Source organism: Beta vulgaris, chromosome 1 (genome assembly GCF_026745355.1).
Source record: "Beta vulgaris subsp. vulgaris cultivar EL10 chromosome 1, EL10.2, whole genome shotgun sequence".
NCBI lineage: Eukaryota > Viridiplantae > Streptophyta > Magnoliopsida > Caryophyllales > Amaranthaceae > Beta > Beta vulgaris.
This window is the reverse complement of record NC_079202.1, coordinates 41,816,804-41,843,768: the sequence shown is the minus strand read 5'-3', so window position 1 is coordinate 41,843,768 and position 26,965 is coordinate 41,816,804. Positions and strand designations below refer to the sequence as shown.

Sequence of the window (26,965 nt, the reverse complement as noted above, 5' to 3'; positions counted from 1 at the left end):
ATATTAATCAAAAGTCTTTTGAATATGAAAATATTATAAAATAAGAAGTTTAATATTTTAAAATATTTAATATTATAAGAATATATAGTTAGGAGTTCAGTCAGGAAAGAAATTACTTATTCTTCAATTACATTTTATCCTACTTATTTTAGAAGTCTAGGTGGTAATTTACATACTCTAGTAGGAATAGGAGAGCTTATAAGTCCTATAAATATAGGATATTAGGGGGTACTTTATATGTAGTTGTATATATATAGAAAACACACATAGTAGTTGTTATTTTTGTAGATTATTAATATAAGGAGATCAGTTTGATAGAGTATAAATTTATTCATGGGGCCTCAACCATGTCAAAGGACCAACTCAACCAAAAGCTTAAGCTGATGGTTGAGACTCCAGGAATAGATTTATACTCTATCACATGTGGTTTAGATTACCATAAAGAATTCCTTGTGTTCTTGTTATTTTTGAAGTGAAGTTCCTACAAATGGTATCAAGAGCTAGTTACTACTAGTATAGAATTTGTAATCGACTTGTTTAATGAAAAGTACAATCTTACCCTTTAGCCGAGTATGACGAAGGACATCTTGATTCAGCAAGAATTACACAACATCCTCTGAAAGAAAGCCAAAAAGCCGGACCCAATGAAGGATGAAGATTGGGAAGAACAAAATATTTGTGGTGCAAGTACTATTCGTTTTACCCTTGAATTTGAAATTAAGTATTATGTTTTAGATGAGAATGAACTCAAATGTTTTGTGCGATAATTTGGAGAAAATATATATGTCGAAGTCATTGACAAATAAATTGTATTTGAAGAAATATTTATATGATTTGGAGATGAAAGAGGGCACGGTCATAGAGACCAAATTACTACTTTTAATGGGTTGGTAACACAATTATTCAATTTAGATTATTAATATAAAAAAGAGTCCCTAATTTTGCTTGCTTCCGTCCCTAAAAGGAATTATAGAACGCTTATGACAAGTTTACTATTTGAGAAAGTGTATTTTGAATGTGGATGAAATTGTTGCAATAGTACTTGAGAATGAGAAGTTCTTTTTTTTGATAAAATATAAATATAAATAGAATAGAAAGATTATCTAATGCCTCTCCTTACTTTAATGGCAATGGCATGAGCTTTAGTGACCTTTTTCCTACTAAAATTGATAACATTAAAACTTACTAATCTATTAATAAGTAGTAGAGTAATATCTCATAAATTTGTTCTAATTTACGGTGGCAAAAAAGTAATAATAATGAAAAGGGCAGTAATGCTCTTGTTCTGACAGAAGAAAAAGGAAGAGGGAACAACCAAAACAGCTAGAAGAAGAAATTCACATATAATCGTAAACCAAAAAGGGATGACAGTGAGAAGGAGTATCATTAGTATAAAAAATTAGTGGAACATATCTTATATGCTTGCAGTTCAAAAAGACATAATAAAAATGAAAACTATGAAGGGTGACAAGAAAAAGGGGGAGCCAATTGTGGATCACGTAAGTGAAGAATATATAGATGATGCATCAATTGTTGAAGAAGAGAAAAGAGAGTTAAGAAAAGTGGTATGGAGGGGGTTAAACCTTTTTCTCCTTCTCTCTCTAAAACTTTTATTCTGACCTCTCTCCTCAAAACCTACTCTCAAAACCTAACCATAGGAACTCGCCGGAGGTCTGGCACCGCATAGGTAACTAGCGAGTTCCAATTGTTTTTTCATCGTTTTTTCTTCGTTTTCGACAGGTTCTTCCCTTCGTCTGCATCCCTTCCTTTTATACGACCGTAATAGTATGACATCGTTCATAAAGAGCTTAGCAAGCAAATCACTCTTTCTTTATCACCGTCAGCTCTTCGCATCGTCGTCAAGTCGCCCTATGTTCCGTTCGGTTCGGTCGTTTTCGTCACGTATTCTACAACTCCTTTCCCCTCCCCTGGTCGTGTGTCAGGTACCACCTCCCCCTCCCCTGTTTCTGTTTATTGGGCAGCCCCCTCCCTCCCTTAATTTTCGATTATGTTTCAGTTTATTGGGCCTCCCCTGGTTTTCGTCAGTCGGGCCTCCCCTCCCCCTCCCCTGGTTGTGCATTGGGCATCCCCTCCCCCTTCCCTTGTTTATGGTATTGTGTCATGTTCCCTTCCCCTTAGTTGGTCGCGTTCAGTTTTTTGGGCATCCCTTTCCCTAACCCCCTGGGGGTTGGTGCTCCCTTACCGACCTATGTTAGCTCTAATTCTGCTGTTTTTTTTCCTAGTATATGTGGTCGGTGTTGGTGTTCGTAGTTGTTATGACAACTCAAACATGGTTTTTAGTTACATAAGGATTGGTGGATTAAGAATTTAGTCATAGAATATGTCCTTTTAAATTTATAATTAATTAACAAGTTACTCAAGAGGATGAGAAGTGTGACCATGGTCGAGGCAATGAAATTTTTTCCTGATTCGGACATGTATTTTCCGGTTTCATAAGTCGGCAGTGTGTTCGAGAGCTCAAACTGTTGAGCTCTCCTTCTAGCTTAACAATAATCTTGTTGATCCTTGCCTTGAAAAATTGAAATCTGCAGGCGGCACCCCAGTTTCAACTGGTGGATTTTAGCACGCCCCCGTTTCTCCTACTTACTAGAGAAACCTGAAGTACTCTCGAGAGAGAGTCATGAGTCACCTAGGAACGTGAACAGATCATGAGCCTAGAATGCAAGCATCAGAATTTAGTTAGGATTGCTCATGTGGCAAGATGTGAATCTTGCCTTCGGTTGTCCGTTAACGTTGTCCAGATCATGACCGACATTCACTTCTCCTACCGCTTCCATCAGTTATTAGAATTTTGACTCCACCAAAACAATCATCGACCGGCAATGCCCTCCTTAATTGGCGAATCTCTGTCAATTTTATTTGCGTTTGTTTTTAGGGCATGTAAGAGCTCAAAAAGCTCATTTAGTTATTACTTTGTTTTATGTTTGTTTGTATTAGTAATAGGATGTACCTCGTTGTTTAATCAATGCACATTTTCTCGATGTCAAAAGAAAAGAAAAGTGGTATTGTGTTCAACGTGTTCGGATCATATTTGTGGGAATAAAGAAGATTTTGTTAATCATCAAATGTATGAAGATTATTTAGTGGCGGAGCCACGTTGTAACAAGGGGTAGCACGCCCCCTCGTTTTTTTTAATAAAAAATTGATATTTTTTTGAAAAATAAACCTCTGAAAAGTGAAAGCTAAAAGTCGGCCTTTTTCTCTTCTCCTATATCCTCTTTCCGCATCTCTTTTCCTCTCTCTATAGTCTGCCTTTTTCTCTTCTTCTCTGTCCTCTTTCCCCATGTTTCTCTCTCTACAGTCTCCTCCATTCTTCCTCCTCTCTCTCTGCAATCACCCTAGTTTCTCCGATCGCATGAACCACCAACAAAATTCAACTCCTTCACCTCTTTGTTTGCACGCATTAAACCTCCACATGAGGACAATTTCAAGACCACCATTAAAATTGAGAAGGGAAGCTGCGAGAAGGGAAACCATGAAGGATACATATATTCCTATGTTCAACACCGTAAATTTCTCTTCCAACCTACGTTTATCAAAATTCTCTAAATCTGATGAACTGGATTCCTCTAAATTTGGATTTTCTAAAATGGGTTGGTCTTCTTTTGACATACCTACTGATTTTGGGGTGAGATTAAAACCATTTGAGGTGTTTTATAGATGGAAAATTTGTGGGTTTTAGAGGAAATGGTTAATGTTATGAAGTGAGTTTTGGGTTCTGGAGAAGAAGGTGAGGAAAGGTGGAAGGAGAACGAAACTTAACAGTCTTGTGATGGCAGAAGCATTATTGTTTTAATGGTAGTTTTTCACTCTTACCATTTCTTTAACTTTATTTCACCTAATTTTTAACTTAAATGGTTAATGTTATGAAGTGAGTTCTAGATTCCGGAGAAGAAGGTGAGAAAGGTGGAAGGAGAACGAAACTTATCGGTCTTGTGATGGAAGAATCATTATTGTTCTAATGGTGGCTTTTCATTCTTACCATTTCTTTAGCTTCATTTCATCTAATTTTTAATTTTTAATTTTTAATCTTGAGACTTATATGATCAAATTTGGGGTTTGTTTCAATTTATAAGTTTATTATTGTTAACCTACAATTGTAAAATGTTGATTTATGTGAGTTGCTGATGCATCATAAGTTTTGAACTAAATAGAATCATACAAATTGTGATGTTGTGATTTGAGTTGTAAAGTTGTTTATAGTATAATCAGAGTAATTCTTGTGTTTGAATTCATTAGTTAATTCTTGTGTTACGCCTTATGTAGTTATGTACTTATGTGTATAAATAATGTACTTCACAATCATAAATAGAAAACAAAAAGAAGGATATCTCAAACTTTTTCCTCCGACTCAACCAAACCAACATAATTTGGCGATGGTTTATTCTTAGATGCAAGTCTTGATGCGGTTGTATACTATTACAAAATTTGATAACTCACTATGAATGATAGGAAAAAAAATTGTAAAGTTTTTTTTTTCTTTGGTTGTATTTGAATTTTGAAGCATTCTGAATTTTGTACTTATTGGTTTTTTTCGACTTTCGATGCTATTGTAAAATTACGCTATCCTTGATCCAAAATCCTGGATCCGCCTATCTTTGATCTTACCTAATCAAGGAAAAGTTAAATTTTTGGTGAATTGATAAAAATATGCAAGATGGTACAACAAGGACTTTCGGGAATGTAAGATACGTACTAAGAATTGGTAACTATATAATTCTTAGTGAGGTTTAATGATTTTTGCTATTGTTGTAGTGCCAAAGATGGTGATATAAAGGTAACCAAAAGTAACTTGCTAATTATGAAGGGTAAAAGAAATTGTGAAAAATTTGTTCGAGTTAAAAGAAAGTACATTAATGATGAAAGATGAAAATTCGTATTTTCTAAACAGGTGAGAGTTGCCGTACTGAAGGAGAAATGATAAACGTATAATTGATATATGCAACAAAACATCTATCAGGGATTAAATAAATATATCCACAATAAAAGTATTTGGTGTGGTCCCATAAGTAAAGGGGGGAATGAAATGTTTGTAACGTTCGATTAACGTCGTTAACCAACAACAATATGTATATTAAAACTAGAGAACAGAGCTTGTGAGAGAAAATCTCCAGAAAAATAAGAAAATCTCCAGAATAATTAGAAGATGAAAGATAAAGAATTTTTGTAGATTTTATAGAGAAGGTAAACAAAATGAGGAATGGAGAATTGTTAATTAGGACGTAGTTAATTCAAAAATCACATTGATCTAGCAGTTAGGGCGCTATGGAATCGGTAGTGAAGGACATTTGCGCAGGTGAAGATGCAGTTCCCACATTTCCGGAGGTAAGTAGAATTTGTAATAAAATTAATTTGTTATCTGCGTGGTAGTAATTAATTATGTAATGGTAGGAATAAATTCATTTATTGAAGTAGGAAAAAAATGTGATTTTATCTTGCAGCGAATAATTGTAAAGCGTATTTGTTTCTATTGTAATAACTTCATGTAGCATTAAATTGGTATAGTAATTAGGGAAAATATAATATTTAAATTGCCATACATAAGTTGTTGTCCTATTGAAGTGTGGATCTTATATAAAAATCCTTGCAGGATTTGAATTGTCCTGATAATGATGAATTGGCTGTTATTGAGACACCTGATCCTCATAGTTGTGGGTCAAACACTGTTGTTCAACCCCCTACAGTTGGTATGGTATTTGGCACATGGGAATATGCTGATGATTATTTTAGGAGATATGGAAAGTAGGAAGGTTTTGGTGTAATTAGGGCGGCTGGGTCTTTGAAGAAAGGAGGTGTGAAAGGTAAAGGGGTTAGCGGTGCAGAAGTTAGGAAGGAGTTTAGGAATTACACTTGGAAATGTGAGTGTAATGGTAAACCTGACTTGAAACGAACATTGAAGGGGCGGGTTGCGGTTGGACGTAAAGGTGTAGAAGTGCCAATTAGGAAGTCTAAGAAATGCAATTGCCCTGTTATGATGTATGCTGCATGTAATGAAGGGGGGGAATGGGTAGTGAAGAGGATCGTTTTGGATCATGTGAACCATAATCCAACACCAAGCAAATCGAGGTTCATTAGCATGTTTAGGAAGGAGGAGGTGAGTTGCGCCGTGAGAAGGCGATTGTTTAATGATCATGTTGTTGGCGTTAGAATATCACAGATTCATAATAGCTTAGCGCGTGACCGAAATGGTATTGAGAATATGGTTATCACAGAGAGAGATCTTAGGAATATGGTTGCCAAGGAACGGAAGTTGAAACTTGGGCCCGGAGATGCAAATGCGATGCTAATGTACTTTAACAAGATGGCAGCTGACAATCAAAATTTTTTCCACATTCATCGACTTGACGATAAAGGGTATTTGAAGGATGTGCTTTGGGTTGACGCTAGGTCGAGGGTGGCATACGAAGAATTTTGTGACATTGTGTGTTTCGATGCGACATATTTGACAAATGATTATGAATTACCTTTTTGCAAACTTTGTTGGAGTGAACCACCATGGGCAGAGCATATTGCTTGGTTGTGCGCTAGTATCGCACGAAGATGCAGAGACTTATGAGTGGGTCTTTAGCACATGGTTGCTTTGCATGGGGGGTAAGGCACCCATTGAAATATGGACAGACCAAGATGCTGCTATAAGGAAGGCCCTTCGCAATGCTATGCCAGAGTCTGTACACCGATGGTGCATTTGGCACATCATGATGAAATTTGGGAAGAAGCTTGGTTCATCATATGCTAATTACAAAGATTTGAAGGAAGCATTGACGAAAGCCATATACGAGAGTGTAAGGCCTGAAGTTTTGAGAGGAGTTGGCTTTGTGCGATAGATAAGTATGAGCTAAGTGATGATGAATGGCTTCAAGGTATGTTTGTTAAGTCAAATTATCAACTTACATTTAGATATAAAGTGAAATTTTATAGTTTATGTTGTATGTGTGGTTTAGTACTATCAATAGGATATGGAGTTTATGTTGTAAGTAGTGTATGCGTGATTTAGTACTATAAATAGGATATGGAGTTTATGTTGTAAGTAGTGAAAAGTGAAATGTAGTACTGCATGTTATGTGCCTGCATTAGTTTAAAAGTTTGACTCTGCAGGTTTGTTTCGGGAAAGAGATATGTGGGTTCCTGCTTACATGAGGCATCTATTTTGGGCGGGAATGAAGACAACCCAAAGGTGTGAGAGCATCCATAACTTTTTCGATGGGTATGTTCACAAAACCACAAAATTATGCGAGTTTGCTGAACAATATTGCAACGCGATGGAATCAAGAGCAAATGCGGAGATGGAAGCTGATGCAAATAGTTCAAGGTATCTCCGTGTTACTGTCACAACTTTCAAGACGGAGATTGTGCTCCAAATGTTGTACACCGATGTTATATTTAGGGAGATACAAAATGAATGTTTGAAGGTGTTATACCTTGAATGGACTGGTAAGCAGGATGTTGGAGAGGATTTGGTTGAACATACGTATGAGGATAGGGTTTGGGTGGTTTGCAAGGACACTAAAAATGAGGTGCCGCTTGATAGGAATTGCGAATATGTTGTTCTTATAGACATGGAGACGACGAAAGCTAAGTGTGAATCACTAGTAGAATAAATGCTATTTGCTGCGGTTAAAAAGTGCCCTCTTGCTGCGGATTTGGGCGCGCATCAATTAAGAGGGCAGCAATAGGTATTAATAATATTGCTGCGGTTTTTAGGCCAAACCGCAGCAATATTATTATGTGTTATCAATTTAAAAGAGTATATTGCTGCGGTTTTTAGGCCAAAACCGCAGCAATAGGAACTTATATGGCAAAAAAAAAAATTTTTTTTTTTTTTGCATTTCAAAATTAAATTTGAAAGATTAAAACCATGCAATTAATCTAACAATAAAAACAACATAGATCTCATTAATATAAAAAACAACATTACAACTTACTAATTACAAAAATTATAATAAAAACAAAAAAAATAAGAAACTGAAATTCAGATCTGCTTGCTAGAAACAGCGAAAAAAACATCAAATATTAGATCTAAAAAAACTAAAAATCCACAATCCTATTGTTCATTGTCGTTGTGTTGGTGGTTGATGATGATTTGATGTGCGCGAATCTGGTAATCGAACCACCGCTGCTCTAATGCGAACACGTCGACGACCGACGAAGAAACGACGACGGACGACGAAGAAAGGACGACGAAATGGGAAGGGTGAAGGTGAACTGAGAGAGAATCCAACAAAATCATCAGCCAAACCTCATCGAAATTAGATCAGAATAAATTGCAAAACAAAAACAGCAAATTGAAGAAATAAGTTCACCTTGATTTCGAATTTCCGACCTTGAAATTGCTGCGTTTGCGGTTCCCGACAAGTAACGACGAAATTAGATCAAACCACGTCGACGGGGAAAAGGTTGGAGCGTTTGCGGTTCCCGACAAGTAACAACGAGAGACGTTGGAGACGTTGGTGGCGTCACCGCACCAGAACTTGAATTGTGAAGGTGAGGTTTGTGGTTGTGGACTGAGAGTTCCCATGGGTTGATGTTTATTTTTGGTGGAATGAAGGTGAGAGGAAACGAAGGTTTAGAGGAAACGAAGGTGATTTTTTTTTTTGTGGAACGAAGGTGAGAGGAAACGAAGGTTTAGAGGAAACGAAGGTTTAGAGGAAACGAAGGTGAGAGGAAGGAGAGGGTGAGAAATGAAACGGCCGAGGAAGCAAGTGAGAGGAAGCAAGTGAGAGTGAACTGAGAGGGAAACGCGCCTTAGTTTTATTTAACCCTAATGACAATATTGCTGCGGTTTTCATAAGGAACCGCAGCAATATATTAAAATAATAATTTTGAAAATTATTTTAATATATTGCTGCGGTCCTACGTGGAAACCGCAGCAATATTTGTTGTTTAAGGCCCCACTTTATTTTAAAAAGTATCCGTTAGACAATATTGCTGCGATTTTTGGCGGGAAACCGCAGCAATATTGTCAATTTCTATTTTTTGTTTTCTTTTGCATGTTATATTGCTGCGTATAGGTAAAACCGCAGCAATATTACCGCAGCAAATAGCATTTATTCTACTAGTGAATGCAAGTTGTTTGAGTCTGCGGGAATCTTATGTAGGCATATAATATCGTTATATAATAAGTCGAAAATAAAGGGGATACCTGAAAAGTACATACTACGACGATGGCGGAAAGATGTATTCCGGAAGCATACAATGGTAAAGGTAGCTTATCACGATCCCTCAAAGACAGATGAAGTGCAGAACTATGATAGAATGATGGTGGTTTTTGACCCAATCTGCTTAAAGGTGGCTAACTATGGTGATGTTCACACTGTGTTGGAGACTCTCCAAGTACTGAACATACACCTAAATGAACAGCATTCCATGAAAATAGCTGGTATGAGGTTGAAAGATTGCACTCCTACTTCTGTCGGTAACACACAATGGGTGCAGTAGGCAAATGGCTATGTAGGAGTTGGCAGTTGTAATAGGGTAGAGAAGTCCCCAAATGAATGTGAAGGCAGTCTCATAGATGTTCCTGTTGTCCCGGTTGAAGACCCCCATAGGAAAAAAAAAACTAAACGGGCAGGTAGAATTAAGTCATGCGTTGAAAAGGCCAAGAATGCGAAGGGAAAGAATGATGAAGGGAAGAATGAGGAAGGTACTAAGAAGAAGCAACAAGCACCTAAGAAGGGGAAAGGGAAAGGAGTGAAACGCAAGGAGAGTGCAGATCCCCCCTCAGGTATTTAGTAAGACTAAAATTTATTGAACTTGATGGTTTTGCAAAAAATTATAATGGTGTTGTTGCAAAAGTATGATATTACAAAAAATTAGCATTGAGCAAGGTCGTTGTTCATTACAGGATTTGGATTACGTACATCGATCACCACCTTTGGAGATGCAGTTGTGGCCTACTAGTGAGGTACCAATAGTATCGTGTTGGTTCTTAATTATAGTTTATGTTTTTATGTGTAGCATTATGAGTAATACTAATTCGTTTAACGTAGGCTCATAGGTTTTTCAATACAGAGAGTTCTTCGACAAAGAGTGCTAGTTGGAAGAAAGAGTGCTAGTTGGAACACTGGATTGAAATTCATGACAGACTTAGTATGTTACATGTAATTGCTACATTAGATCTTCAACCCCTCCTCTAGTAATTTTAAAATTTGTAATACAATCTCCGAGATAGGGATACATAATTGTACGGATTTATCGAATTCGTTCACCATTGGTAATGTGAATCCCAACAAAAACCGTTTATTGATGCAGTTGGACCAAGACAGACCAAGAGCTGGTTCCACTTGTATTCCAGATGTTAAAAGACGAATATTGTTCGTATTGTGTGTGTTGTTGAAACAAGCTTGAACTTCATTAGTGCATACCACAACTGCATTGTACTTATGTACAGCTCCTCTAACTCAGTTGTTACTTTGAAAAACAGTTTCTCCCTTGTAGTCATGCCTTCATGGTTAGTGTTGAATGCACATTGGAAAATAGATGCAATTGAGTCAACGATAATTAAACGCACGTTGCGGGGTGATTGTTCGGCTTGGTTGCATAATGTACTAATTGTTTTAATTGTCGTCAAAATATCTGGTGGATTATCAACTCGCATGACCCTTACATCATCAACGTTAATGTACTTACTGTCGTTTATATAGTTCTCCTTCATGTAATTTGCAATTTGAACAAGTCGTTTTGCTAGGAACTTGCTATAGGAATGTATGTAAATGCATGATCCAAATAAACCACCACATGATGGTGGGAGTTGGCACAACAATGATAGTTGTCAGCAAATTTGTGTTTTTCCCGATGCACTTTCCCCAAAAAGCTCGATGATCATACCGGTTGGGAAGCCACCTCCTAACATGGTGACGATCCCTTTGCATCCCACAATAATTTTCTTTTGAAACGGCTTCAAGGTTAGTAGGTTTGTTGGCATTGGTTGTGGGATGGGTTGTGTTGTTGCCATAATTGATGAAGATGGGTTTGTTAAAAGTTTAATGGGCCTTAGTTGGTTAAGACCCATATAATCTTGAACGTAAATTAATAAGTATATATAAAGAAAAGTTCAACGGGCAATGGACAATGGACTTCAAACAACTTCCCATTTCCATTAAATCCAGTTGGCATCTCATAGGCATCTCATAGGCTTCGTAGGTTTCGACTGATGGGACTACAAACCCATTTGCAGACGCAAATTTGCTTTATGTCGACAACATTGGGAAGTACTTTGTACTTGTTTTGTACATAGTAATGAAAAACTGATAAAATAAAATACAAAACATGAGAAAAACAATACAAAACTAAAGTACTGAAGATGTTAAACGTAATATGGTCTTCATCCTTTTCTTACTTAATACAGTAGTAAAATACTTAATACACAAATAAAGTACTTAATACACTAATAAAGTACTTAATACACTAACAATAATTGTTAAACGACATAAATAAACTAAACACGTAATACAATAATTGATAAACATTAATACAAAACGGAATATTCATGTAAATTCATACATTACACATAATTAAAACTAGAATTCATCAAAACTAATTTACTTCTTATTATTCTTGAAAACTAACTTCGTTCATATTAATGCCAGTAATAACTAAAATAATTGGAATTACATGCGGACAAAATAATTCGAATTACATGAGTACAAACTATTATGCAACACTCATACCTAATAGTTCGTTCAACAACTTTTGTATATTTGGTGAACACAATTTCTTTCATCTTGTACATGGTGAATACAATTTCTTTTAACTTCAGCATGGTATTACTCGTGCGCTGCAAACAAGTGTGTAATATTATTATATATTACTCCATCTAACTGCAAATATGTTGACTCCATAGTGAATCCTATTTTATGTCCACAATAAACTTATTACCATCTAACTTCAAACTCATGGCATAATATGCAAACCTTTCCCCCAACATGGAACCACCAACAGGGTGGTCCTTCACCGAATGTTCAACTAGGTCAACCATATATGCCATCCCCCACCCATTAGAAAGTCGGAATTAGATTTCAACAAAATTAATTATTGGAGGGACCACTCCTATTTTGGGGAAGTTGATGCAACCCCGTGGAAACTGAGGAAGATTATTTGTAATCCTCGACGTGATTTTCCTGATTGCACTTTATACAGTCCCCTGAAGATGTAAGAAGCATCGACTCCGGCCAGGATTGGTCACCTACCTAAATAAGTGATCTTATTAAGGTACTAGATGCATTCAAGGTGTTCATAGATTGGAGTATATGCAGGCTAAATGAGGAAGGAAGTAAAACGATTGTGCCTGATTTTGCTAGGTACATTGTGGACCCAAAATTCACCATTCCTGAATCAGGTTTCACATACTTGATGAGAACTCAGGTCGTTCAAGTTCTCATGGCCTGTTACGTACACGACCTTCATGTGATGCACATCATGGCACCAATGTCACACATACGAATAACCATGTTTTCTGGTACGCGCGTTAGGAGAGAGGAGGAGTGGCACTTCACTATGGTCCGACTAAGGGGGGGCATCAGTGAGCTTAACCCTTTACCCCCACACACCCCACTTTTAGTTTGGAGTGTTAGGGGTTGTGCAAGGCCTAGTTTCGTATCTCATTTCTGGACTATCTTCGGTGTCCATCAACCGGTGGTAATGGTTCTACTAGAAACAAGGGTGACCGACCATGAGTTTGCGGAGGTTCATGCAATACCATGCACGTCCATGAAGTTTGAGTGCGTCAACGGCGTTGGAATTTGGGGGGGGGGGGGTGGTTGTGATGTGGTGTGGAAACAACGTCGATGTGGATGTCCGCATGGCTGAGGGTGGCGCCCACGCGCAATTCGTGGTTGATGTCAAGGTACGTTTCATATCACTGTTTTTTATATTATTATTGCACGAATAAGTTAATTAACGTACTCTATTTTATTTCCATTCTCATTAATGTCATAAAATGTCACTGATGGTTGCATTATTATAGTCTAAACATAACACCTGTATGAGGAAGAGGCTTTTGCAGGAAGAACGTGAAGAAAAAACGGATTATCAAATTTGATGTGGAACAAGAACTTTGTCGTCGTCGTGGGATAAACTTATTCTGTAACAAGTATTTAGTAACTAGTTTGTCGTCGTCGTCGTGGAACGACTATTTTGTAACTACTTTGTCGTCGTGCGAACTACTGTCTTCTAGTTAAGATTATTATTGTTAGTATTGTTATTATTGTTATTATTATTATTATTATTATTATTATTATTATTATTATTATTATTATTATTATTATTATTATTATATTATTATTATTATTATTATTATTATTATTATTATTATTATTATTATTATTATTATTATTATTATTATTATTATTATTATTATTATTATGCAACCGTAAACACTATTCATGGATTCATAACTTGTGTTCATGGATTCACAGCTAGTGTTCATGGATTCACAGCTAGTGTTCATGGATTCATAACTTCTGTTCTTGGATTCATAACAGTCTCAAATAGTCTTCATGGATTCATAACTAGTGTTCATGGATTCATAACTTGTGTTCATGGATTCAAGTTTCAATATGAGTTCATGGATTCATAACAAGTGTTCATTGATTCACAACTAGTGTTCATTGATTCATAACAAGTGTTCACTGGTTTCAAGGTAGTGTTCATGGATTCATAACTTCTGTTCATGGATTCATAACTTCTGTTCTTGGATTCATAACAGTCTTAAATATTATATATAACTCAATATTGATTCATAACTTGTGTTCATGGATTCAAGTTTCAATATGAGTTCATGGATTCATAACAAGTGTTCATTGATTCACAACTAGTGTTCATTGATTCATAACAAGTGTTCACTGGTTTCAAGGTAGTGTTCATGGATTCACAACTACTGTTCATGGATTCATAACTTCTGTTCATGGATTCATAACTTCTGTTCTTGGATTCATAACAGTCTTAAATATTATTCATAACTCAATATTATTCACAACATATATTAACAAAAGTATCATAACAAAAATATCACGAAAAAGTGCACACAACTCATAAGTCAATAATATCAAATTCTAACAAAAAATTGTCGATAATTCACTGCCATGCTTAGTCCCATTCCAAAACACTAGCCATCCCAATGTGCAAAACACTAGCCATCACAATGTGCAAAAATCATAACCCTACCATAATTTGCCCAACCAAATGTACAACACTATAAACACTTGCGAACAAAGCCCAATTATACTGAACTCAAAGTAACTGCCTAACAATACCCAATCCCAATGTGAAAAACTATACAAATCATAACCAAACCCAATCCCAACGTTCAAATATGTAAAAATCATAACCAAACGATTCCCAACCGAATGTACAACACTTGACAGTAAAGCACATCCTCACAAAGAGGACATCAAAGCCTTCACACTTTTGGCGGGCCTCGTTGAAGTCGCACATGACATCCTCACATAGCAACCATTTACGCTCTTCCATAATGTTTCCCTGCGCCATTTCATAATATATTACAACCTTATTTACACATAAACCTCTTCCCTTAGTTGAATGTATGTACGAATTAACGTAAAATTACCAATTGTACAGTCTCGACAAAACGATCAGCATTGTGCTTGATAGCTAACATGTAAACTCCGCAATACAACAAAATATAAATTATTATTTCACATCAATGGCTGGCATCATAAACTAATTAAGATAAACTTACGAGTCCGACTGCTGCTTCATTTTAAGCGTCGAACGCGGCCATCTCCTCATGTTCCCAATCTCCCAGGAACTGTCGACAACACTAAAATATCGGTCCATCGCGTGGCACTGTCCACATATATTAGTATAATGTATAATGCATAATGTATATTTGTAATTATTAGCATAATGTAGAAATCAAGTGTACCAATTTTTCTAGTGATAGGTGATGCATGTCTGCAGCTGCTTTTGTTTCCAAGGAGTCTATGACCATCATCACCTCTTCCCTGTTTACCGAGAAGGCGGCACACCACCAATGACCTTCTTCAATAACAGGGACAAAAACCTGTAAATGAGTTTCTGAACATTTCAATATTCCATCTTCTTCGTTGTCAAAGGGTTATGAGTTTGTACATACCACACTTATCCTAACAGATGAAGGAACTTCCGTGTTCTTGATGCACGACTGGATAATCCTATCGACACTTTCCCAGTTGTCTCCTTCTACTTGCAACACTCTTATCTACATGGAAAAACATTTATGTATTAAGGAGTTACTTGCATCTTTGTTGTTATTACACTAACTAACCACATTACATAACTGATCGCGAATGTCGGATCCAGCATCAACCTCCTACTTCTACTTCCAAATCGCCGTCCCTAGACTTTGACATATAGACATGCAACTACTCGAACATACTACACAGAGAACACCAGGCCAACATAAAATTGTCATTTAAAGGACGTACACTGATGTGTTTGGCATTTAGCACGAGACTTACATTGTCATCTAATCGGTCACGAGCCTGAGACATCAATTATAATTGGATCTCCCCTGCAATATTACATTCAAAAATAATTCCTTGTACTACTTTTAAAAATAATTGGATCTCATCTACTTGTATTACTACTTACTTGCATTTCGACATCAGATCAAATAATTTATCCTTGTTGGTTATCTTAGGACGCCACGTCTGCTCATACTCCTCACTCAAAACAACCGATGTCTTTGTCTTCCTATGTTTACGGCTTCGTTCTCCAACCAATTCAGTCACTACTTGCGCTTCTCCATTCGCATTCGCATTACCTCCTCCATTAGAACACGACCTCCTTTCATTATCTTCATCTTCACTTATTTCTTCAACCTCCTTCATTTTCCTCCAACTGTACTTCAAACCCTCTAATACTGCCATACCTAAAATGGGTGCCTCCATTATTACCGAACCATACTTACACTTACCCACCACCTTCTCTAGTTGTGCTTCCATGGAACCTATCAGAGTATTATTACTACTTAAGTCTCCAAATGCACCCACATTTAATTGCAAATTCCCATTTACATAAACATTTTCAAATCCTGGGGGTGCATATGGTGATGCACAATCATCAGGTTCCTCCACCTCTGACTGTTGGCGACTCCTCAATGATGGAGGTGATGTTGGTGCAGATGTGCACGTACCTATACCTTCTGCATTTCCATCCTTTTGCATTTCCCTTCCATTACTACTGCCTTTTTCCTTGCGCAACTTATACTAATAAGGATTTAATTTAGAGTTTCCTCTACGTCTCCCCTTCAAGGCCCCTTTTCTCTTACGTGTTGTTCCACAATTAGATACTATCTGGGGATCCACTTCATAGGATTCAGGCATCTTATCCCTCGCTTCCAAAGGATTACGTTCCCCGTACGCAACATCCACACACTGCAAATTTTGATAAACACAACATATCTTATTCCAGCTACTGACAATCAATAACAAAACAAAACACATACATATATATAAACTACTTACCCCGAGGGCACCATAATCACCTGATGCTTTCCTATCATCTTTCTTTGCAACGTATATATCCTCCTTCGTCCACCCTTTCATTCGTGGAAAAACTCCCCACGATACAGGGTTCCTCCTCAACCGATCAAGGTATAACACCTAGGTTTACATAATAAATAATGGCTATATGAAAAAACATATTATCATATAATACTTGGGTTTACATAATAGAGAATGCCTATATGAAAAAACATATTGTCAACTGTATGAAAAAACAAAACATACCGCCAAAAATATTATGCAACCGCCGCAGTATTTCGCAAATCCATCGGTGTAAAACCTTTTCGCAAAATTTCCAACACATTTTATAAGATGGTCAAACAAAAAAACTACACCAATCGTATTCTTTTGCCCTCTCTGCAACACTTACAACTGGGAGCATCTTCACAGATATTCGATGACAACTTGTCCGGGCAATCACATCATTTACCGCCATCATCATAAATGCCTTCTTGAATTCTGGGTCATCTTCAACAGGCCCCTCAATAACTTCCATAATTGTCTTCAACGTAACTCCCCTAGGACCAGACGGGCATTGCGTAACAAATGATTCGCACAGTCTTGCAACTTCATTCTCCATCGCATCATCCTCACAAACTTTAGGTACATGCCTCGGACCAATGGGGATACCAAGTACCCAGTGGACTTTTATCTTCGATAGAGGGAATTCCAACCCATCTTTCAACACCAGTACCCTCCTCTTGACATCTACCATTGTGCACAACCAATAATATAAATTCCTCGGCAAACCCTTATCCCCAAAGTGCAATAATCCAGGAAACCCCATATCAGCTACCAAACGCTTTTTCCTCTCATCAAATTGCTTTGCGATTCGACCAAATGTCTCGACTTGGCAGTTGAAATTCACTTTTTGTTATCAGTAACACTTTGTAGGCACACAATTACACATTTACGGTTCAAAATGCGCCTAAAACAAACATTCCCTTACCCTTTTGTTGTTAAGCTGCAGCCGCCTTGTAATCACTTTTCCACTCTCCTTTAACCTTCCACCAACACTTATCCTATTAACCTGCCATTACAATCTCTCATTCAGTACAATTCACTACATATAAAATTAAATCAACGTAAGTAGTTCAACCAAGAAAACTAACTACCCTGTATACTTCATCAGGAAGCCTATCCCTTGTGCCGCTCTTCCGCGATTGTCCAATTACCTTTAAAAGATCATATTCAATGCTTCAACATATTTTTTAATCCTTTAAATAAATAAACAAACATAAAGGGGGATACTAGGTTACTTCGTCATCATTGTCCTCTTCTTCATCATGCCATGTTTCACTCCCCTCTTCCTCCTCATTGCCCTACATGATTCCGTATAAATCATTTAGGACTATTCTATATCTACCATTCCAAATTCATATTTTCAACACAAAACATCAGTTACCTTCTCATTACGATGCGCCTTCCACTTCCTACCATTACCACCTTCATCACCTAAGCATTTTTTCAAATTAATTATCTTCATTTACAACTACAGGATTCTCATTTCCGCATTACATTCAATTTAGCAACACATTTTTAACTACAGGATTCTCATTTCCGCATCACATTCAATTTAGCAACACAATATTCACTAACATGCAATAACAACTAAGATTCAGCTTAATGCAACAAATTTCATCATAAAATCCGTCATTTCCATTTATTTTCAACTAAGACTTAAAATAGTATTGTCAAGTATGAACATTAAAGGAATTTCCAATATAATCGAACCACAACTATTTACAGCAAAATACCAACAAATTCCTATTAACCCTTCATTTCTCAATTAATTTCGAGACTTAACTTACCTTCAACCATTTCCAAAACCAACCTGCTGGGGAAAATTCACTTCTGCTGTGGAATATTCAATTCTTCTTCTTCAGGGGTAATTTTTTGCTTCCTATCACCGCCAATCTTCAAGTTTTTCCTCCCAATTTCATTTTCTTCTCCCAATTGTTCCTCCCTGTCTAATCAAACCTTTTAAATTTTGTTTTTCTATTTCAAACTTAGGAATAGACGGGAATGAGCCATTCATCAATGGAACGTTACAACTCCAATTTAATGTTTGAAAGACTATATTACCCCTGATAGATGTTTTGTTGCATCTATCAGTTATACGTTTATCATTTCTCTGCAGTGAAGCGGCATATTCTTGTCTGGAGGGGAAGATTGTGCAGTTACAATCCAACAAGCACACTTTGTATTTATTAGAAATCTTTTTTAGTATAGAAGTATAATGAAATAGATGTCTTTGTGTTTTGGGAATTAAGTTTACTATAGTTAGGAGTTTAGGTAGTAGGAATCCAAATTACATATTTTTCAATTATATTATTTCCTAATTATTTTAGAAGGCTAGTATTAATTTACATATTCTAATAGGAATAGGAGATCTTGTAAGTTATAGTATAAATATAGAAAATAAGTGAGATATTTTTTATGAGGTTGATAACAAAAAGATATAATACTCCCTCCGTTTCCTAAAGATCTTCCCTCTTTTCGTTTAAGTGCGTTTCCAAAAGATCTTTTCTCTTTTACTTTATCCTTATTTGAAATTTTTTTCCCTTTTTACCCTCTCATGTTCCTATCATATGGTCCACCATTACATTATTCATTCAATTTTACTCCATTTCTCTCTCCTACTTTTACCTCTTTTTATTTGTTTATTTATCTTAACCCCTTTCTCTCTCCTACTTTACCCACCACACACAAAGTAATTCCCATTGATATGTATAATAACAGTAACAAGGAAGATTTTTAGGAAACGGAGGTAGTAGTTGTTATTTTTGCAGTTTATTAATAAAAAATATGTGTGGTTTAAATCACTATAAAAAATTCCTTATTATACACGTGGTATTCTTGTTATTTTTTGGAGTGAAGTTAGTAAGTTACAAACAAATTAAACTTCACTAAAAACATAAATGCAGGAAAAATTAAAATGTCGCAATCTTAAAAATAATTGAGTCGTTCCTTTTGACAAATAGGAAGAATTTTTTTTGCATGAGGTCGTCGTCTATTCCTCGGAATCATGGGTTGTTGCCTTATTGGCTAGAAGCTAGCATAGCATTATAGTAACCAAATTCATCATAGCTATGATAATGGCCACGAACATCTATTTCACTGACAATCTGTCCAATAAATTATTGTTTCTCTTAGTGGCTAAAATTGTTTGGGACAAAGAGGATTACTTTAATGCATGAAGTAATAATAATTAGATTTACACATCAGATGAATTATTCAATACTAAGTGTACGATATGTCGATATGTGCATGTACACAGACGAGATTGAATGGTGGGTTCATTGGAGAGGATATAGACCAGATAATTGGCCATATTCTTTGCATTATATTTGGCCATTTGGTACTCTAGCTTAATGAGAAGAAACAAGAAGCTTTGACGTAAACGATGAGTAAATTTGCCAAATCCAGAGCATTGATTAGACAATCCTATCTATAAAAGGAAATGGCAATTGCGTGTCAGTTAAATTCATTAATTATGGCCATGATATATTTTCTTACAACAAATGGCCTGGGAAAACGATAATTAATTAATTATAAAAAATTAATGTTGTTTATGTCTCGAAATTAATGATGCTAATGTATGCTGAGTAGGAGTGAGCCCCATAAACGTTGATCTGAGCTAGTTGTCCATACACCGAAATCTTATAAAACAAAGTTAAACTACCCCTGGGTTGTTCCGGGATAGCCCCTCCGACGCTCAATTCAGTTGATGATCGAAGAAGAGAGAGAAAGTCTAGAGATAGATGCTATGATTTGTTAGGTGAGAATTCAATACCTATTCATTGATAAAGCAGCTGGTATTTATAGTCTTGAGGATCCTCAACTGGGGAGCATTGTAGAGTGGGCTTTTCTAAGGTCAATGGCTAGATTGCCTTTTCAGGTAATTGACCATTTCAGCTCTCAAGTAGATCTCCAAGCTTTTAATTAGATCAACTTGATGGTGGGACCCAATGCTGCCACCTGTACAGGGGCCTTCGAAGACCCTTCATGCCTTAATTATACTGTTAATCAATTGAGCCCAAACAATTAGTCCCACGCTAGGAGTGGGGAATCATGAAGGTCTGACCGGGTGTCCCCCATCCGTGGCGGAACACCTGCTAGCCTAAGTTTTTTCGACTCGAAGCATGGCATAAAAAGACCGACTAGGTGAGTGATGCCACCGGTCGGATCTTTCATGGCAGGGAGAAGAGGTGTCCACCGGGTCGTTCTTCCCTTAGGGAAGAAGTGCCGACCGGTGACTAAGAGTACCGACCTGGTCACTCATGGCATGAAGGAGAGGCGCCGACCGGGTCGCTTTGCGCATGGAGAAGAGGCACCGACCGGGTGACTCTCTTGACTGCCGACCGAGTGACTCTCTTGCCTGCCGACCGAGTGACTGGGATTCCGTTGTAACAGATGAATTCTAGCATAAACAATTTGGCGCCCACCGTGGGGTATAACCAGACCAGCTACTGTTCAAAAACCATCAAATGGGAGATCACCAAATCTCGATGAAATGCAGAGGCAATATGAACAAATGAGAGCAGAGATGCTCGAAATGAAGCAAGCTAATGAGCGGTTAGCCACCGACTTCACGACATCGCAAGAAAAGATTCAAAAATTGCAAGAGGAGTTAGCATCGTCCAAAGCTTCGAAGATCCGACGTCGCACTAATTTGAATGACATCCCCTATATGAGGGACTTCTCTGAGTCAGACGAGAACGAGCCTGAAAATGACGGAGAGCCTGAGGACAAAGAGCCCTTGAATAATGAAGAGAATGACCAGGGAAAAGGAGAAGCAAATCTTATGGCAAAGCACATGATCCAGATCGAAAAGCAGAATAGGCGCTTAATGAAGCTCATGTCCCAGGTTCCAGGGCCTCCAACGCCAAGCATTGTGGAGCATCCTGATGGCTATGCAGAGTCACCGTTCATAGAAAGGATCGTGAGGGCCGTGCTTCCCAAAAAGCTCAATCTGCCTACCCTCGCTGCTAATTATGACGGTTCGACTGATCCAGGTGAGCATGTCGCCCAGTACAAGCAGCGGATGTGGCAAGTGTCAATTCCTTCGCATTTGGTAGAAGCCTGTATGTGCAAGTCTTTTGGGGCCACGCTCACTGGTCCTGCCCTCAAATGGCTCGGATCTATCAAGCCAGGAAGCATCGACAATTTTTCCACTCTGGTCAACAAGTTCTATGAAAAATTTGAAGGCAGTCGTAGCCTAGAAAAGGAGACGAGTGACCTATATGGCGTCGTCCAAGGGCCTAAAGAATCTGTTCGCGATTATTATAATAACTTTAACAAAGAAATAATTAGCATTAAAGACCTTGATACTAAGACCGCTATTGAATGTTTCAGGAAAGGACTAATTCTGCAACCAAAACTCTACAATCGTCTGACGAAGTACCCATGTCAAACATTCGAGGAAGTCAAATCACGAGCATTAGCACAGATGAGGCTGGAAGAAGACGATGCCATCCTCAATACCATATCAACGCGTCGTACACCAGAAAATCCCAACGACCGGAAGGCTTTCGTCCCCAAAAAGAATAATTGGCGAAACCATCCCTACAGTTGCTCAAATCAGGTAAACAATGTTACTGACATTGTCGATAGTGCAGGTAATGACGCAAGGACGGAGTCACCAGTCTTCCCAGATATTGACTCTTATGGATTCTCCGTCGACGTCGGAGGCGTCGTGAATGCCTTGACCAAAATTGGAGCACCCGTTCGTTGGCTAAAGAAGAGTGATCGACCGGAGTCGCAAAAAGATCAGACGAAGTGGTGTCAGTTCCATCATGATCATGGTCATAAGACGGAGCAGTGCATTGCATTGCGACGCGAGGTCGCGTTCATGCTCAATAAGGGGCAACTCAAAGATCTCCTAAGCGACAAAGGCAAAGCGTCCTTCGAAAGGAATCCTGCGCAGTCCGACCCGCCAGCGTCGCCGACACACGTGAAGGTAATTAACATTAATTCTGGTGGATCTGATGTATATGGGCTAACTTACTCCGAAGCCAAAAGGCTAGCAAGAGAGGGTACCCCCTCGTCCGCCGTTTTTAAGTCTTGTAGGTCAGCAGAAGAACGCAAGCTGGAAGCAATGGCAATCACCTTTGATGACGACGACGTCTGCGACGTAGAGCACCATGATGGATTAGTCATATCCCTGACTGTCAGTAATTACCTATTGAAGCGAGTGTTGGTCGATGAGGGTAGCTCAGCTAATATCATATTCAAAAGCGCCCTCGAAGGTATGGGATTGTGTGACAAAGATATTACTAAAAAATCTACTGTCTTAGTTGGTTTCAGCGTAGAAGCACAACACACTGTCGGAGAGATCACGTTGCCAACGTTAGCCAAAGGTGTCAACCTGCCAACCAGATTCAACATCGTGGATTGCCCGTCAGCATACAACATAATCCTTGGCACCCCATGGATACATAAGATGAAGGCCGTCCCGTCGACTTATCATCAGACGCTGAAATTCTCAACCAAGGGGGGGTTCAAGAAATAAAGGGCGAGCAGAAATCCGCAAGAGAATGTTACAGCTCATCGCTCAAGCCGCCAAAGGCAGCAATCTAGAAATTAAAGGATGGATCAGCGCCCGACACGCCCAGTGAGCAGGATGTGGATAATGTAATGCTCGATCCATCCATCCCCGATCGTGTCATTCGAATCGGAGCGACGCTGTCACAAGAAATACGAAGTCAGTTAATCAATTTTCTAAAGGCTAATCAAGATTGTTTTGCTTGGTCCCATGAGGATATGACAGGAATCAGTCCCGACGTCATAACACATAAACTCAACGTGGACCCCGAGCACAAGCCCGTAAAGCAAAAAAGACGCAAATTTGTGCCTGAAAGGAATCAAATCATCAATGACGAGGTTCAAAAGCTGATCGACACTGGGAAAATTCGCGAGGTAAAATACCTCGATTGGCTACCCAATGTCGTGGTCGTGAGCAAGAAGAACGAAAAGTGGAGAGTCTGCATAGATTTCACAGACTTGAACAAAGCATGTCCTAAGGATTCGTTCCCTCTCCCTCATATAGACGCGATGGTCGACGCAACGGCAGGCCACGAGCTCCTGACGTTCATGGACGCATATTCTGGGTACAACCAAATACTGATGCACCCGGACGATCAGGAAAAGACCGCGTTCGTCACTGACAAAGGTATATATTGCTATAAGGTTATGCCTTTCGATTTGAAAAACACAGGTGCCACTTATCAACGATTGGTCAACCAAATGTTCAAAGACCAATTGGGCGACACCATTGGGGTGCATATAGATGACATGCTCGTCAAATCCAAACAAGCAAGCAATCACATCCAACACTTGTCGGAAGCTTTCGACGTCTGCGAAGGTATGCATGAAATTAAATCCACTAAATGTACATTTGGAGTCTCTGCAGGAAAATTCCTAGGGTATGTCGTTACACAGCGAGGGATCGAAGCTTACCCGGATCAAATAAAAGCCCTTCTCAATATCTAGTCTCCAAGGAACGTCAAAGAAGTGCAGAAGTTAACCGGTCGCGTGGCTGTGTTGAATCGTTTCATATCCCGGTCCTCCGAAAGATGTCATTTATTCTATGACGTTCTAAGGAAGAATAAAGGTTTCGATTGGTCACAGCAGCATGAAGACGCGCTACAAGAACTCAAAAAGTACCTGACGCGACGGGGCGACGCTGCAGCTTTATCTTGCTGTAAGCAGTGTGTCCGTCAGTGTTGTCCTGACGCGAGAAGCAGATAGTCAACAGCTCCCAATCCATTACGTCAGTAAGTCTCGGCTAGACGCGGAGACCAGGTATTCTTCATTGTAGAAACTCATTTTAGCCATAGTTGTTGTTGTCAAAAAAATTGGGCATTATTTTGAGACGCATACCGTTACTGTTATGACTAACTATCCTATCAAGGTCGTCTTGCGACACCCCGAGTTAACAGGACACATGAGTAAATGAAAAATAGCGGTCGGTGGGTACGACATTCAGTTTCGCCCTAGACCAGCCATCAAGTCGCAAGCATTGGCAGATTTCGTGGCAGATTTTAGCCCAGAGCTAGAAAAGCTCGCAAACGACGAAGTCGCCAAAATTAATCACATCGGTCACGAACCTTGGGTGTTATTTGTTGACGGATCTTCTAATTTCCGTGGCGCAGGTCTAGGTATCGTGCTAAAGTCGCCACAAGGGGGCAAGGTAGTACGAGCTATTTGCTGTGAATTTAGAGCGACGAATAACGAAGCCGAGTACGAAGCACTTATCGCAGGAATGACGTTAGCAGAAGACATGGGAGCAAAGGCGTTGAAAGTTTTCAGCGACTCATTGTTGATTGTTAGCCAAGTCAAAGGGGAATTCGCAGCAAAAGATTCCAAAATGGCCATGTATTTAGAGATAGCTCAGCGTAAGAGTAAAATATTTAATCCATTTGACATTTTGCAGATACCAATAGATCAGAACACGCAGGCAGATGCATTGGCCAATCTTGGATCCTCCTTAAGGGACGTCTCATTCACTTCCATCCCTATAGTCCATCTAGCAAACCCTGCAGTCGCTAGAGGTGATGGCGAAATCGTCGCGACAACGACTGAGCGACTTCAAGACGACCAAGGTGTCGTTGGTAACATCAGAAACATCGTAGCTGCAAGTGACCGTGACACTGAGGAGGTAAGTGTCTGTTGGACAAAACCATTTTATGACTATCTTGCTAATGATCTGCTTCCGGCAGACAAGGCAGAGGCGCGCAGAATTCGGTTTAAAGCGTCACGGTAAGTGCTCATTCAAGAGTACTATTCAAGAAATCTGCCGCAGGGCCCTATCTGCGTTGTTTAGAAAAAGATCAGTGGGGCAAGTCTTAGAAGACATGCACGAAGGGACATGTGGAAATCACTCAGGAGGACGTAGCTTGTCCAATAGAGCGTTGCGCATGGGATACTACTGGCCCATAATGAGGAAAGACGCAATAAGGTATGTTGCTAAGTGCGATAGCTGTCAACGACACGCAGGTTTGACGCATAAACCTTGCGAGATTTTGCACCCTACTTTAACACCCTGGCCTTTCATGAAATGGGGCATGGACATAGTCGGCAAATTACCTCCAACCCCAGGCCAGAAGGTCTTTATGCTGGCACTAACTGATTACTTTTCTAAATGGATAGAACAGGTTCTTTCCAACAGGTACGTGACAAAGAGGTGATTTCTTTTATATATACTAACATTATTTGTAAGTTTGGTGTCCCCTCCGAAATAATATGCGACAATGGGTCGCAGTTTATTAGCAACGAGACAAGACGTTTCTGTGACGAATGGAACATAACGTTGTTAACGTCAATGCCAAAATACCTGCAAGCCAACGGACATGCAGAATCTAGTAATAAGACGATCATTGACACTTTGAAGAAACGACTCACAACCAAGAAGGGGAAATGGGCGGAGGCGTTGCCTTCCATCTTATGGGCTAATCGCACGACACTGCGCACTGCGACAGGACAAACACCGTTCTCACTAGTATATGGGTGTGAAGTTGTCCTACCTTCTGAAGTGAACGTCCCAACGGCGAGATGCGACCTAGCGATGGAGCAATAGAACTGTGATGAGCTCATGAACAACTTGGACACCTTTGAAGAGTTCCGTGACACAGCGTTGGTGCGCATGTCGGCTCAGCAGCAAGTAGTCGCAAGGAGTTTCAACAAAAACGTCCAAGCCAAATCCTTTGTTGAAGGTGATTGGGTCCTAAGAAAAGCATTTCAAAACACACAAGAAGCTAACTCTAGTAAGCTAGGACCTAAGCGGGAAGGACCATATCAAATTAGTAAGGTAGTAGGCAATAGAGCCTACCAACTGGTCCGGCGCGACGGAAGCTCCATACCACGCAGTTGGAACGCTACACATCTCAAACGATACTTCTTCTAGTTAAGTAATTTACTTTGCTTTCCTGTCATTGTGTAAGAAATAAATGATGTTATTATCATGTTTGTGTCGTTAACTGCTAGCAACCTAAGTGTTCTCTCAATGTGTGTTATCGACTTCCAGGCAAGACATCCCCACCTGTTCCAATAACGCTGCGACGGTCTTTACGACGTAAGAAGTAAACTTGCATTTTATTATACAACAAAGCAAGAAGCGATGGCCATCATCATCCAAAGTCCTCCGATCTTTACCTACCCCAGCTAAACGTTACGACAGGGGCACTGCTATTCAAAGCCACAACTATTTTCGACGTTCAATTTATTTTTCTAGCAATCGCATGTAAGTATTTATGTATTTCCTATGTGTATTCAAAGTTGTTAAGTCCGAACATTACGTCTGAACGAACAACAAAGGCTTACTAAGCGCCTGACTATGCCTTAGTAACGTCAGAATAACGACTGAAACACACGCATGTTGCACAAAGTAAAAACATAAGATTAAAAAGCACAAAACATAATTGTCAAAGTTATGGCCACCC

General features: G+C 38.8%; 2 protein-coding genes across 2 annotated transcripts; both read left to right on the top strand.

Annotated features, from left to right (window-relative positions):
- The first annotated feature begins 5,286 nt into the window (after window positions 1-5,286).
- LOC104895018 (protein FAR-RED IMPAIRED RESPONSE 1-like) lies at window positions 5,287-6,845 on the top strand. The gene is made up of 4 exons (XM_010681417.1): window positions 5,287-5,346; window positions 5,612-5,713; window positions 5,768-6,442; window positions 6,525-6,845. Exons 1-4 carry the CDS (start codon window positions 5,287-5,289, stop codon window positions 6,843-6,845), a joined length of 1,158 nt encoding a protein of 385 aa, XP_010679719.1.
- A 14,194-nt stretch (window positions 6,846-21,039) lies between these two features.
- LOC125492543 (uncharacterized) lies at window positions 21,040-24,017 on the top strand. Its single transcript, XM_057392036.1, has 4 exons — window positions 21,040-21,713; window positions 21,882-22,735; window positions 23,743-23,889; window positions 23,938-24,017. Exons 1-4 carry the CDS (start codon window positions 21,040-21,042, stop codon window positions 24,015-24,017), a joined length of 1,755 nt encoding a protein of 584 aa, XP_057248019.1.
- The last annotated feature ends 2,948 nt before the right edge of the window (window positions 24,018-26,965 follow it).